This window comes from Hyla sarda, chromosome 1 (genome assembly GCF_029499605.1).
Source record: "Hyla sarda isolate aHylSar1 chromosome 1, aHylSar1.hap1, whole genome shotgun sequence".
Lineage (NCBI taxonomy): Eukaryota > Metazoa > Chordata > Amphibia > Anura > Hylidae > Hyla > Hyla sarda.
In genome coordinates this window covers 224,810,766-224,826,710 of record NC_079189.1, presented here as the reverse complement: position 1 = coordinate 224,826,710, position 15,945 = coordinate 224,810,766, and the positions used below count along the sequence as shown (strand labels likewise).

General features: G+C 45.3%; 1 protein-coding gene across 5 annotated transcripts in view; it reads right to left on the bottom strand.

Annotated features, from left to right (window-relative positions):
• The window catches only part of LOC130365077 (histone H3-like centromeric protein A), a 32,916-nt gene extending 25,262 nt beyond the window's left edge, over positions 1-7,654 (bottom strand). Inside the window, exon 1 of one of the 5 annotated variants that reach the window (XM_056568839.1) lies at positions 7,527-7,654. Coding sequence is in view for 1 of the 5 variants with exons in the window: in XM_056568835.1 (XP_056424810.1) it covers positions 7,305-7,440 (136 nt within the window). In the remaining 4 variants the exon portion in view is untranslated. The other 4 variants (XM_056568838.1, XM_056568836.1, XM_056568837.1 and 1 more) reach the window with 4 other exon arrangements.
• Positions 7,655-15,945: the final 8,291 nt, after the last annotated feature.

Here is a 15,945-nt window from a genome sequence, read left to right as displayed (position 1 = left end):
ATGTCTGCCCCCCCAGGACATCTATATACATGTACAGCTGCCGGCGCTATGAATGAACAGTATATCTGTCAGGATCATCTGGCCGGGCTGCTGCTGAATACGTTCTGATAGGTATGGTTGTCACATATAGCGCTGCAATAGAAAATTAGGACAAATGCGCTGGCGGGGTCACAGTATGCACTGGCGGGGGGTATAGATATATACTCATGCGCTGGCAGGGGTCATATTTTTATTAATGCGCTGGTGGGGGTTAGATATATAGCGCTCTATGCCCCCCCCCCCCCCCACACACACACACACACACCCCACTTTTATTATACATATGTCCCCTCACATTGTCCATTTTAAAAACCCTGTGGGGATCCCTGAATGGCTCCTCAGTACCGGCCATTCAGGGATCCCCGCGGGGAATTTAAAAATGAAAGTAAAGAATACATCGTGATGGCAGGGTTGCGGAGCATGCCGCCCGCTCCCCTTCTTAATAACTTCTGATCGTGTCGGGTGTAAGAAGTGTGACCCGGTGGGATCAATCCCTCAGCCCCTGTACTACAACCCCCATCATGGAACAGAGTCTGTTCCATGATGGGGGTAGTAGTACAAACATTAATGTAACTTCCCCAGCTATCTGCTCCATGATGGGAGTAGTAGTAGTCCTGGCTGTGAGAGTCTGTAGGCAGAGGTGTAAAAACATCCATACATGGTGGATGTTTTAGACCCCCCCCCCCCCCCATGTTGGCGATCGTGGCAAATCGCAAGTGAATTCACACGCGCGATTCCGGGTCTATGGTGACCTGGAATAGAAGGGGATCGCAGGTGTCCATGACACCCACAATCCCCCTGAAGGCATAGGAGTGCCACCCCCTCCTATCCCTGCTATTGGTGATCTAGACGCGACCACCAATAGCAGATCGGGGGCGGGGGGGGGGGGGGGTTAACTTTAGTTTTCCCCGTCCTGCCCACCCACAATAGGCGGGGCAGGACGGGGAAACCCACTTTCCGATCCAGAGGCTGCGGGCAACGGAGATCGGCGGGCGGCGACGTCGTGCGGCTGGATCCTACGGAAGCCGGTGAGTTGCCTAGCGACATCTGGAGGGTACAGTCTGAGACCACTAGATAGTGGTCTCTAAACTGTATCCCTCCAGATCTTGCAAAACTACAACTCCTAGCATGCCCAAACAGCTGTTTGCTGTCCGGGCATGCTGGGATTTGTAGTTTTGCAACAGCTGGAGGACCACAGTTTGGAGATCACTTTGCAGTGGTCTCTAAAACTGTAGCCCTCCAGAGGTTGCAAAACTGCAAATCCCAGCATGCCCAAACAGCAAACAGCTGTCTCGGCATGCTGGGAGTTGTAGTTGTGTACCTCCAGCTGTTGTAGAACTACATCTCCCAGCATGCCCTTTGGTGATCAGTACATGTTGGGAGTTGTAGTTTTGCAACAGCTGGAGGCACACTGGTTGGAAAATACTGAGTTAGATAACAGAACCTAACTGAAGGTTTTCCAACCAGTGTGCCTCAAGCTGTTGCAAAACTACAACTCCCAGCATGCACGGTCTGTCAGTACATGCTGGGAGTTGTAGTTTTGAAACAGCTGGAGGTTTGCCCCCCCCCCCAGGTGAACGTACAGGGTACATTCACACGGGCAGGTTTACAGTAAGTTTCTTGCTTCAAGTTTGGGCTGCGGCAAATTTTTTGCCGCAGTGCAAACTCCTAGCGGGAAACTCACCGTAACACACCAGTGCGAACGTACCCTAAAAACACTACACTACACTACCACATAATAAAGGGTAAAACACTACATATACACCCCCTTACACTGCCCCCCCCCCCCAATAAAAATTAAAGACGTATTGTACGGCAGTGTTTCCAAAACAGAGCCTACAGCTGTTGCAAAACAACAACTCCCAGCATTTCTGGACAGCCACTGACTACATGCTGGGAGTTTAGCAACAGCTGGAGGCACCCTGTTTGGGAATCACTGGCGTAGAATACCCCAATGTCCACCCCTATGCAATCCCTAATTTAGTCCTCAAATGCGCATGGTGCTCTCTCACTTCAGAGCCCTGTCGCATTTCAAGGAAACAGTTTAGGGCCACATATGGGGTATCTCCGTACTCGGGAGAAATTGCACTACAAATTTTGGAGGGCTTTTTCTCCTTTTAGCCCTTATGAAAAGTTGGGGGCTACACCAGCTTGTTAGTGTAAAAAAATTAAAAATTACACTAACATGCTGGTGTTGCCCCATACTTTTTATTTTCACAAGCGGTAAAAGGAAAAAAAAAGACCCCCAAAATTTGTAACGCAATTTCTCCTGAGTACGGAAATACCCCATATGTGGGCGTAAAATGCTCTGCGGGGCGCACAATAAGGCTCAGGAGTGAGAGCGCACCATGTACATTTGAGGCCTAAATTGGCGATTTGCACAGGGGGGGGGGGCCGATTTTACAGCGGTTCTGACATAAACCCAAAAAAATAAATACCCACATGTGACCCCATTTTGAAAACTACACCCCTCACAGAATGTAATAAGGTGTACAGTGAGCATTTACGCCCCACAGGTGTCTGACAGATTTTTGGAACAGTGGTACGTGAAAATGAAAAATGTAATTTTTCATTTGCACAGCCCACTGCTCCAAAGATCTGTCAAATGCCAGTGGGGTGCAAATACTCACTGCACCCCTTATTAAATTCTGTGAGAGGTGTAGTTTCGAAAATGGGGTCACATGTGGGGGGGTCCACTGTTCTGGCACCACGGGGGGGCTTTGTAAACGCACATGGCTCCTGACTTCCATTCCAAACAATTTTTTCCCAAAAGCTCAATGTGGCTCTTTCTCTTCTGAGCATTGTAGTGCGCAAGCAGAGCAATTGACGTCCACACATGTGGTATTTCCATACTCAGAAGAGATGGGGTTCCAAATTTTGGGGGTCATTTTGTCCTATTATCCCTTGTAAAAATTTAAAATTTGAGGGAAAACTAGCATTTTAGTGGGGGAAAAAAAAAAAAAAAAAAAAAATCATTTACACATCCAACTTTCACGAAAAGTCGTCAAACACCTGCGGGGTGTTAAGGCTCACTGGACCCCTTGTTACGTGCCTTGAGGGGTGTAGTTTCCAAAATAGTATGCCATGTGTTTTGTTTTTGTTTTTTTGCAGTCCTGGCACCATAGGGGATTCCTAAACGTGACATGCCCCTCAAAAACCATTTCAGCAAATTTTGCTTTTCAAAAGCCAAATGTGAGCATTTTCCGTCCTAACATGTGGTATTTCCATACTCAGAAGAGATGGGGTTACAAATTTTGGGGGTCATTTTGTCCTATTATCCCTTGTAAAAAAAAAAATAAAAAAAATGTGAGGGAAAACTAGCATTTAAGTGAAAAAAAATATATATAATTTTCACATCCAACTTTAACAAAAAGTCGCGACCCCTTGTTACGTGCCTTGAGGGGTGTAGTTTCCAAAATAGTATGCCATGTGGGGGATTTTCTGCTGTTCTGGCACCATAGGGGCTTCCTAAATGTGACATGCCCCCCAAAAACCATTTCAGAAAAACTCACTCTCCAAAATCCCATTGTCGCTCCTTCCCTTCTGAGCCCTCTACTGCGCCCGCCGAACACTTGACATACACATATGAGGCAATTCCTTACTCGAGAGAAATTGAGTTACACATTTTAGGAAGATTTCTCTCCTTTTACCCCTTGTAAAAATCCAATAACTGGGTCTACAAGAACATGCAAGTGTAAAAAATTAAGATTTTTAATTTTCTCCTTCAATTTGCTGCTTTTCCTGTGAAACACCTAAAGGGTTAACAAACCTTTTGAATGTCATCTTGAATACTTTGAGGGGTGCAGTTTTTATAATGGGGTCATATATGGGGTATTTCAAATATGAAGGCCCTTCAAATCCCCTTCAAAACAGAACTGGTCCCTGAAAAATGTTGATTTTTAAAATTTTGTGAAAAATTGGAAAATTGCTGCTGAACTTTGAAGCCTCTGATGTCTTCCAAAAGTAAAAACATGTCAACATTATGATGGAAAAATAAAGTAGACATATTGTATATGTGAATCAATGTATATTTTATTGTGAATATCCATTTTCCTTACAAGCAGAGAGCTTCAAAGTTAGAAAAATGCAACATTTTCAATTTTCTCATCAAATTTGGGAATTTTTCACCAAGAAATGATACAAGTATCGACAACATTTTACCACTAACATAAAGTAGAATATGTCACGAAAAAACAAACTCGGAATCAGAATGAAAGAAAAGCATCCCAGAGTTATTAATGCTTAAAGTGACAGTGGTCAGATATGCAAAAAATGTCCGTGTCCTACAGTGACTGGCTGGGTCCTTAAGGGGTTAAAGGGGTATTCCAGGAAAAAAAAAAACTTTTTTTTATATATATCAACTGGCTCCAGAAAGTTAAAGAGTAGCTCCCACCATCACTTTTTTCTTTCCCTGCCTATTACCCATCTATCCCTAACCCCTTCCCTGCCTTTAATTTTTTTTTTTTTTTTTACATATTAAAAATGCCTTTTTGTCTGCCTGGTAGTGTGCTCACTATCGGGCAGACTTCCCCAGCAGGCACCACGTCACTGATGCCTGCTGGGGCCGACACTTCCGCCCGTAGTTCCCCTATACAGGGCGCCTCCAGCTGTTTCCCCACTGCAACTCCCAGCTTGCCTTGAAATCTATTGGCTGTCAGGGCATGCTGGGAGTTGTAGTGGGGAAACAACTGGAGGCATACTGTATAGGTGAACACCGTGATTGCCGCACATCCCGCTCCCGCCGCGCAGTCCGCAACCCCCCTGGCCCAGCTGCGCCGCTAAACCCACTACCCCCCCCCCCCCCTCCGCGCAAAAGCATTGAGTAATTTTACCTGTCGCCGGGAGCCGGGGCCGGCGTGCGAGGCCAGGGAGCCTGCGTGCGTCCTCTTCCTTCAAAGCGCTCGCTCCCGCCTGTCTGATTGACAGGCGGGAGCGAGCACCGCAGTGAATGAATTCCGACTCGTTGCCAGGCTTCAACGACTCGAAATTCATTAGTGATGTCACTGCCGAATGCATTCGGCCACTAAGAGGGAGACCCCTAGTGGCCGAATTTAAAAGTGATTTTAAACTCACTTTTTTTTTATTAAAGTATATTAGAGATATGTTGTAATACTTAAGTACTACAACATATCAATTTTTGATTTCATGACAGTGCCCATTTAAACAGATTTGTAAATTACTTCTATGAAAAAATCTTAATCCTTTCAGTACTTATGAGCTTCTGAAGTTAAGGTTGTTCTTTTTTGTCTAAATCCTCTCTGATGACACCTGTCTCGGGAACCGCCCAGTTTATAAGAGGTTTTCTATGGGGATTTGCTTCTAAACTGGGCGTTTCCTGAGACAGGTGTCATCAGAGAGGATTTAGACAGAAAAGAACAACCTTAACTTCAGAAGCTCATAAGTACTGAAAGGATTAAGATTTTTTAATAGAAGTAATTTACAAATCTGTTTAACTTTCTGGAGCCAGTTGATATATAAAAAAAAGTTTTTCCTGGAATACCCATTTAACCCCTTAAGGACCAATGACGTACAGGTACGTCCTTGGTCCTGCTCCCGTGATATAACGCGGGGTTACACGGTAACCCCGCATCATATCATGGCGGGCCCGGCGTCATAGTGAAGCCGGGACCCGCCACTAATAGCGCGCGGCGCCGCGCGCTATTAACCCTTTAGCCGCGCGCTCAGAGCTGAGCCATGCGGCTAAAAGTGAAAGTAAAAAGTGCCGGTTAACTCAGTGGGCTGTTCGGGATAGCCGCGGCGAAATCGCGGCATCCCGAACAGCTTACAGGACAGCGGGAGGGCCCCTACCTGCCTCCTCGCAGTCCGATCGCCGAATGACTGCTCAGTGCCTGAGATCCAGGCATGAGCAGTCAAGCGGCAGAATCATCGATCACTGGTTTCCTATGAGAAACCAGTGATCAATGATAAAGATCAGTGTGTGCAGTGTTATAGGTCCCTATGGGAGCTATAACACTGCAAAAAAAAAAAAGTGAAAAAAAAAAAGTCAATGATCATCATTTAACCCCTCCCCTATTAAAAGTTTGAATCACCCCCCTTTTCCCATAAAAAAAAACAAAAAAAAAAAAACAGTGTAAATAAAAATATAAAATAAACATATATGGTATCACCGCGTGCGGAAATGTCCGAATTATAAAAATATATCGTTAATTAAACCGCTCGGTCAATGGCGTACGCGCCCAAAAATTCCAAAGTCCAAAATAGTGTATTTTTGGTCACTTTTTATATCATTTAAAAATGAATAAAAAGCTATCAATAAGTCCTATCAATGCAAAAACGGTACCGTTAAAAACTTCAGATCACGGCGCAAAAAATGAGCCCTCATAACGCCCCATACACGGAAAAATAAAAATGTTATAGGGGTCAGATGATGACAATTTTAGAAAGAGTTATGATTTTTTAAAGGCAAGGAGCAAAAAACGAAAATGCAAAAACTGAAAAAACCCCGGTCCTTAAGGGGTTAATAACTGCCGTTATTGTGTGACAGAAGATAGTAACGGGAGAAATAGTGCACGCACTATTTCTTCCATTCATTCACCTGTCACAAAATAACGGCAGTTATTAATAACGGGCTATAAAGGGTTAAAACGGCTATTAGAAAATCCCATTATAGTCTATGGAATTTTTCAAACGGCTGTATAGGATTTTGTAACTGCCGTTTTCAGCTGATTTTCAGACGTAACTTCATACGGATCTTTAAAACTGAGCAATTTTGTAGTGTGAAAGGGGCCTAACAGATCCAAATGGATAACAACGGTTTGCATCAGTTATTGTCTTTTTTTTTTTTTTTTTTTTTGACTGGAGAAGAACTGGACGGGTCTAGACAGCCGTGTGAGCGCAGCCTCAGAAAGAATCAATAGATTCCTCATACAGATCAATGAAGTTCCATAGAACTCCATTAATCAGTGTGATATTTGCTCATTTGGTTGAGCTTGCACCAGGCAGGCTTAATCAAATACAAATCCACAGAGACATGGGATAAGAGGTAAACCCTCCGGCTTTCTACCTCCACTGGACCACCAGGGATGGTTATAAGATCTAAAGGGTTAATAGTTGTCTGCCGACTATGAGCTGGGGGCTGTGGGTATGGAGCGGGCACTTGTCAGGAGCCCGCTCCATACACCCTGAGCGCTGGCGTCTCAAAATTAGAGGTCCGGTGTGAGGTGCGAACTGTGTCCGTTCTGCACCTCACACCGGCCCTGCTTGCCCGATACAGGGCTAAACGCATGAAAAGGTAACAAACAGACCCTTGTAAAGTACGGCGCTCGTCCGGTCCGTGAGTGATGCTGGGAATTGTAGTACCACAATCGCGGAAGACCTGCGAAGCACTGCTGTACAGGGTAGTAAAGTAGGAGGACGGCTTGTCAGTCCGTCACACCGCATACAGGGCTCCCCACCTCCGGTAATACCTTTACCGATCGCCGTACCAGTCTCGTTCTTCACTGTTGGCTGTAACGGCTTATGCTCACTTTAAATCTACACAACCGCTCTCTTTCTCCAGTCCTGATGGCTGCTGAATGGGAGAAGGGGCGGGGCTTACTGTCGGCCAATTGTCGCGGGCAAGTTTGTTTAGATTTTTTTTTTAATTCAATAAACTTTATTGTACGCGCGCAGTTACCTGCTGCTGTTTGCACAGTTCACGGTTTTCCAAACAGTGTGTCTCCAGCTGTTTCGGCTGTCCTCGCATGCTGGGAGGTGTAGTTTTGAAATAGCTGAAGACACACTGTGGGTAGAGTTATCAATACCTGTCTGCATTAATTTGCCCTTCATTTCCACATCTGTCCAGCGTTTGCAAAATTGATGGCGAATTCACAAGGAATTTCCGGATGCTTTATGCATGATTCCGCAGCACAGTTAAAAAGCTGGCCTTTTTTTATTTTATTTTTTTAGCTAAGGATAACTTCTTATGGACGCAGGACGTATCCATACGCCCCGGACGCAGGACATATCCATACGCCCCGGTTCCAAGTCCTTAAGGACTCAGGGAGTATGGGTACGTCCTGCATTCTTCCGGCCCCTGGCGCTCACCGGGCAGGGACCGAACCGTGATTCCTGCTGATATGGTTCAGCAGGCATCCCGCCATATCGCCGAGGGGGTCCTGAGGTCCCCCTATATAGGCGATCGCCGCAAATCGCCGGTCAATTCAGACCGGTGATTTGCTGCGATTCCGTTCCCCGCCAGGCGGGGATCGAAGCCAGGTGCATGCTTAAATCATTCAGCAGGCATCCCGGCAGAGTGCCGAGAGGGATCCTGAGGATCCCCCATATAGGCGATCGCCGTGGTAAATACTACCCGGCGGTCTGCGGTGGTTCTGGGTCACATGTGACCCGATGACTCAGATAATGATGATGATCGGTGGTGTAATATACACCACCAGTCATCATTCGTACAATACTGGGAGGCGGCACTGTTGCCATCCCTACAGTACAGCAGTCATTGGGCGGCCATAGTGACCGCACCAATCACTGCAGTATGGGGAGGGGGAGGTGGGTGCAGGAGCATGTTGCCCTGTTCCGCCCACCATTTCACAGAGATCTGGTGTGCAGGACGGAGCCCGTGCTGCCATCTCCTCCCTCAGAAGAAAAAAAGTGCCCCCTTTCTGTGGCCCCTTGGCACAGAAAGCAGTCAGGGAAAGCATTAGATTAGGTAGGGACAGTTAGGGGTTAAAAAAAAAAAATATATATATATATATATATATATATATATTTTTTTTTTTTTTTTGTGTACCGTCTTTAGGTGTCCTCGGGTCTGTAGCACCTTTAGCTGCGTGACCCTGGCCCTACAGGGTCACTGCGGTCTGCCCCCAGCCTCTTTTTTTGGGGGCGCAGACCCTTTTTTTTTTTTTTTGCTAAACGTGTGGCCGGGCCCTCTTAATTATAAAAGAGCGGTCCACCACCGTTATCTAAAGCCCACCTGCCGCTTGCAGGCACTTTTTCGGGTTATAGCGGCTTTTTTAAAATTAAATATTTTGCACCTATAGGCAGTCCGTGCCACCAGTAGCAGGCCTGTGCTGTGTGGACGGACCGTACCTCTGTGTGTGGCCTGCCCCACCACTGTCAGTGATTTATCACTGATCAGCGCATAATTTTTTTTGGGTTCAGGCAGGAACATTTTTTTTCGGGGTTAAGCATTTTATTTTATTTTTCAGGTTTTTTGTGTGGGGGTCTGTAGGTGCCACCAGCACCTGTTCTGTGCTGAGTGGCCGGACCCCCAACTGACTTCTGCGCCCCCTGCCGCCACCAAGTGCTAATCAGTGCACACACCACTGATTAGGTAAACGCTTTTTTTTTTGGCACAGGGTTTTTTGCGCTTGAAGTCTTTTTTATTTTCTATTTTAAAGTTTATTTTTCTTTGTTTAGTTTTATTTTATATTTTTGTTCTTAGGGCAGGTTAGTTAGTTAGGTTAGGGCGGTAGTCTCGCACCACACCACACAAAGTTTTTCCCCCCCACATATATACACTTCACCCCCACTAGAGTAGGGAAATAGCCCGCAGGGCGTTTTCAGCAGAGGAGGCATATGCCTTACTTGCCTCTGACTCTGAAAACGCCACAGAGGACGAAGAAGACCCCACCTTCCTTATTTCCTCATCATCATCTAGTTCTGATGATGAGCCACCAAGGCGGCGGAGACGCCGCCAAGCAAGCCTCCTCTGCTCCTGACCCTGTGCTCCATGCTAGTATGAGTCCCCCTGGCGCTCATACTGGTCAAGCCCCCCCAGCCAAGTTCACTGGTGCCCAGTACCAGCGAACTTGTCTGGACTGAGCCAGCGGACCACAAGCCTGTGATTCCTGAGTTTGTTGGCGACTCATGAATCAAGATTGACATCGCTGGGTTCACTGAAATGGACTATTTCAGGTTTTTTTTCAGTGACGACTTTGTCATCTGATGGTTGACCAGACGAACCTGTACGCCCAACAGTTCGTTGTTGCAAACTCGGGCTCATTTTTAGCTAGACCCAATGGGTGGTACACCGTTATTGCGGCCAAAATGAGGACCTTATGGGGCCTCGTGCTGCATATGGGTCTAGTTAACAAAACCCAGTGTTAGGTAATACTGGAGTGGGGACGTCCTCTACCAGACCCCGCTCTACAGTATGGCCATGACACATCCCCGGTTCGAGGCCATTTGGAAATGTTTGCATTGTGCTGATAATGTGGCAGGCCGGTCATCAATCACTTCGGAGCCAAATTTTGGGAGGCCTATGTCCCTGGAATGGAGGTCGCTATTGAAGAGTCTCTCATCAGCTTTAAGGGGAGACTCAGCTTTCGGCAATACATCCCAACCAAGCGAGTGCGGTATGGCGTGAAGATGTATAAACTTTACGAGAGTACCTCAGGGTACACTTGCAAGTTTATGGTGTATGAATAAACTTACAAGTGTACCCTGTGTATGAATACCTGTATTGAACCCCTAGAATGTCCATCCACTCTGGGTGTTAGCAGGAAAATCGTTTGGGGCCTTTTGTACCCATCGCTAGATAAAGGTTACCACCTTTACGTGGATAACTTTTATACTAGTATCCTTCTCTTCACATCCCTCGCCGCCAGATCCACGGTTGCTTGTGGGACAGTCCGGAAGAATCAAAGAGTCCTTCCTTCCTATCCCCTTCAAATTCCTATCCCCCGGGTTGTGTCCCATGCCCTTACCCATGAAAACCTGTTGTTGGTCCGGTATAAGTACAAGAGATTAAGATGAATCCCCACCTGTATATAAACCCAACTCCTCCCCTGCTTGTCATGCCTGATGAAGCCGCACCTGCGGTGAAACGCGTTGCATTTTTGAAATAAATATCATGCTTTTACCTACCTGACGTGTCCACTTCTGACCAGCGCCGCTGAATCCCACCACCTCTAGAAGTCCTCTTGTCGCTATTGTCTTGTTTGGATGGGAAGGCTGCAGGCCAGATTCTGTTCCTCACCCACGCTGACCATTGTTGTGTGTGAGTCCACACAACCGCATTCGGTAAGGGCATTCTCCATTTTACCTTTTGGACCCTGTACCTGCGGTATCACGCTATGGAGCACTCTCTCTTGTCTTTTTGTTTTCACTGAATGGAACAGGAGGATGACAAAATTCAGGGGCTGGGGATGTAAAGACTGCAGGAGCTGGGGGATAAATCTCAGTGATGTTAATAGAACATCACTCATTCATATTTCCCTCAGAGCTGTAATTGGCTGCAACCATCTGGCCAATCCCCACTCTGGGCGATGAGTGATGTTCTATTCACATCACTGGCCGGAGTACAGAGCAGAGATGCAAGCGCTGTATAGTGCAGCTCTGCATCTCTGCTATATTATGGACGATCGCATTGGGTGTCAGGACTGACACCTGGGGCGATATGTCTATTAGTACAGGTACTACTACTCCCATCATGGAACAGTCTGATCCATGCTGGGAGTAGTAGTAGAGAAAAAAAAGTAAAACACACACACAAATTTAATTTAATTACATAAATTAAAATTTTGTTATAAACTTTTCGTTATATACAATTTTTTCCATCCCTACTGCATCCCTACTGCATATATTTTTTTTGGTACCCAACAAATTTGGAAAAAAACGCCAAAGGGGCCAAGAAAGGCAAATTCCACGCAAAAGGTAAAATCACCAGATAAAATGCCAAAACGCAGGGAAAAACAGTGGCATTTTTTGGGGGCATTTTTAAGACTAAAAAAACGCAGGGCAAAAACCTCAGTGGAATTCTAGCCTTACATGGTTCGTCCAGTATCAAGGAGAGAGGATTTATTCCAATTTATATTAAGGGGTATTCCAGGAAAAAACTTTATTTTTTTTTTTTAGATCAACTGGCTCCAGAAAGTTAAACAGATTTGTAAATTACTTCTATAAAAAAATCTTAATCCTTCCAATAATTATCAGCTACTGAAGTTGAGTTGTACTTATCTGTCTGGAAACAGTGCTCTCTGCTGACATCTCTGCTTGTCTCAGGAACCGTACAGAGCAGAATAGGTTTGCTATGAGAATTTGCTTCTAGTCTGGACAGCTCCCGAGACACGTGTCATCAGAGAGCACTTAGACAGAAAAGAACAACTCAACTTCAGCAGCTCATAAGTACTGAAAGGATTAAGATTTTAAATTGTAGTAATTTACAAATCTGTTTAACTTTCTGGAGCCAGTTGATATATAAAACAAAGTTTTTTCCTGGATAACCCCTTTAATCCTGAGAAAAATCCAAAGGATTATATTACTGCTATAACCTCTTGAATATGAGACTGTGGGTTATTAATAAAGAGTAAAATGTCATCTGCATATAAAATTATTTTATCTTTTGGACCACTAGGTCCAAAACCCTCAAAATTAAGCCGTTCCCTGATAAAAACCGCAAGAGGTTCTATAAATAATAACAAAAAAGGGGAGAGGGGGCACTCTTGACGGGTGCCCCTTAAGAGCACAAATTGTTCCGTTACCCATCATTTATTTTTATTCTCACCTTTGGGTCATGATATAGGATCTTAACTAAGTTAAGAAAATTTCCCCCGAACCCAAACCTATCTATAATTTTCACCCTGTCAAATGCGTCGAGCGACAGGATGGAGCGGGCCGTACACTCCCCTATTTGCATAGCAGTGAAAACTTTCCTGACGTTATCAAGGCCATTCCTGTTTTTCATAAATCCTGCCTGGTCTTGTCCAATTATCATATTCATACAAGGTTTTATTCGTAAGTTTAATAATTTTGCAAAGATTTTTATGTTGGTATTTAATAAAGAAATAGGCCTTTATGACTATTTCTTTCGGATCCTAATTCTTTTAAGGTATCAGAACTATCAATGCTTCGCCCATTGATGGTGGGAGCTGCCCCTTCTTACAGGATTCATGAATAACCTTGTGCAGTTTTTTTAACCGTGTCGGCCCCAATTTTCGATACACTTCAAAGGGTAACCCATTTCGACTTCCTGGTAATTAATAACATCCCTCTGTCCCTTGTTCAGTTTTGGCAGGTCTATCTTATCTAGAAATCCCTCAATCTCCATTTCTGTACGTTTTGTATCTGAAATACCCCATATGTGGATGCAAAGAGCTCTTTGTGGCCGCACAGCATGGCTCAGAAGTGAGAGAGCACTATGTACATTTGAGGCCTAAATTAGAGCCCTGCATTGGGATCAACCCAAAATGTGTGGGCGGTCAGGCGCTATGCCTGTGGGTCCCGTAAATCCCACAGCAGCCCCACCCTTCGCTTACAGTCACCACTCGCCAGCTTCTGCCTTAGGTCCGGACTCACCAGGGTGGGGTTGCTGCTCCTCGCAATTTGTCTCCTCCCCCGCTGCGGCGCCTTTTTATTTGGATCCCCCGCTCAGTCTACGCTGGAGGAACAGTGACCTTCCATCTTCTTCTGCGTTGCTGCCACCCGGGCCCCGTATGGTAGGTCAGAATGTCCAATCATGTTACAGCACACACTTACTGTGCGCTGTGCTGCGGCCCAGGACGGGTCGGTGATCCTCCCTGGGCCTCTGTGTCTGCAGTGTGCTCTGCTGCTCTGCACTGCAGCACTGCTATACACATGGGGGATATGTGCAGAATAGACTGCAGACAGAGCATTGCACCCTAGTGTCTTCTACAGACCTTAGGGTGCAATGCTCTGAAGTCTGCATATACCCTCCCATGTGTATAGCAGTGTGTGTGTACATTCCAATACAGGTGGGGGTAAGTGCAGAGCATTGCACCCTAGTGTTTGTACATTCCTATGTTAGCGGGAGCGGGATGGGATTGGACAGACATTTTAACAGGAGCAGGCAGGACTGAAGCAAACTCCCTATGGGAGGGGGCAGGATTGGTCAAAAAAAAATCATTGGGAGCGGGTGGGATTGGTAAAAAAAAATCATCAGGAGCGGGATTTAAAAAACAGTCCCAGGCAGGGCTCTACTCTGCACTGCTATTTACTTGGGGGTTAGTGCACTGCAGAGCATTGCACCCTAGGGTCTTCTACAGACACTGGGGTGCAATGCTCTGCATTCTGCAAATACCCCCACCTGTATAGGAATGCACATACACACACTGCTATACACATGGGAGTTTGTGCACTTTTGTATTTTACACCTTACCTTCTAAAAATCATAACGCTTTCAATTTTGCATCTACAGACCCATATGAGGGCTTATTTTTTGTGCCACCAATTTTACTTTGTAATGACATTAATCATTTCACCACAAAATGTACACCTTCTCTATATTCTGTAGCTCCATACGGTTACAAGGATACCTAATTTATATAGGTTTTATTTTATTTTACTACTTAAATTTTTTTTTAACTACATGCACCAAAATTTGTATGTGTAAAATTTTCTTCTGACTCTTACAACCTTTTTATTTCCCATATACAGGAATATATGAGGGCAATTTTTTTTGCGCCATTTTTGCACTTTTGTTTCTTGTTTCCAATTTTGGAAAAAAAAATGTTTACGGGTATGCCATTGACCGTGCAGTTTAATTAACATTATATTTTTATAGTTCTGACATTTACGTACGCAGCGATACCACATATGTTTATATTTATTTTTGTTTACATATTTATCTATTTTTTAGATGGGAAAAGGGTGATTCCAACTTTTATTACTGAAAGGGTTAAATCACATTTATTAAAGAGTGCCTGTCACCAAACTAAAGTTTTAATATATTGTTCTTTATGAAATTATAAGACATTTTGCTATATACTTGTTGTTAAAATTCTCAACCTTTTTATGTTTTTAACACCTTAACGACAATTGACATAAATGTACGTCATGGTGCCGTGGTACTTAACACACCATGACGTACATTTACGCTCTGCCATGGCCGCGAGCACCAGACCGGTGCTTGCATCATGCAGGGCAGGTCCTAGCTGCGGTCAGCAGCCAGGGACCCGCCGGTAATGGCGGACATCCACGATCGCGCGGATGCCCGCCATTAACCCCTCAGATGCCGTGATCAATACAGATTGCGGCAGTGCGGTACTTTAAATGGATGATCGGATCGCCCCCAGCGCTGCCGCGGGAATTCGATCCTCCATAATGGCGGACGGAGGTCCCCTCACCTCCCTCCGTCCGTCTCCAGGGGTCTTCTGCTCTGGCCTGAGATCGAGCAGACCAGAGCAGAACATCACCGATAACACTGATCAGTGCTATGCCCTATGCATAGCACTGCACAGTATTAGCAATCAAATGATTGCTATAAATAGTCCCCTCTGGGACTTATGAAAGTGTAAAAAAAAAAAAAAGTTAAAATTTTTTTTTTAATAAAAAAATTCCCTCCCCAATAAAAATGTAAATCATCTGTTTTTCCCATTTTATCACCAAAAAGCGTCAAAAACAAACATATTTGGTATCACCGCGTGCGTAAAAGTCTGCACTACCCAAATATATTGTTAATTATCCCGTACAGTGAACGGCATAAATGTAAAAAAAATTTAAAGTCCAAAATTGCGGCTTTTTTGTCACATTTTATAAAAAAATTTTAAATAAAAAGTAAAATTTAACCCCTTAAGGACCAAGAACGTACCGGTACTTCCTTGGCCCTGCTCTCCTGATATAACGCGGGGTTACACAGTAACCCCGCATCATATCACGGCGGGCCCGGCGTCATAGTGAAGCCGGGACCCGCCTCTAATAGCGCGCAATGCCGATCGCGGTGCCGCGCGCTATTAACCCTTTAGCCGTGCGCTCAGAGCTGAGCCGCGTGGCTAAAAGCGAAAGTTGCCGGCTAGCTCAGTGGGCTGTTCGGGATAGCCGCGGCGAAATCGCGGCATCCCCGAACAGCTTACAGGACAGCGGGAGGGCCCCTACCTGCCTCCTCGCTGTCCGATCGCCGAATGACTTCTCAGTGCCTGAGATCCAGGCATGAGCAGTCATGCGGCAGAATCGTCGATCACTGGTTTCCTATGAGAAACCAGTGATCAA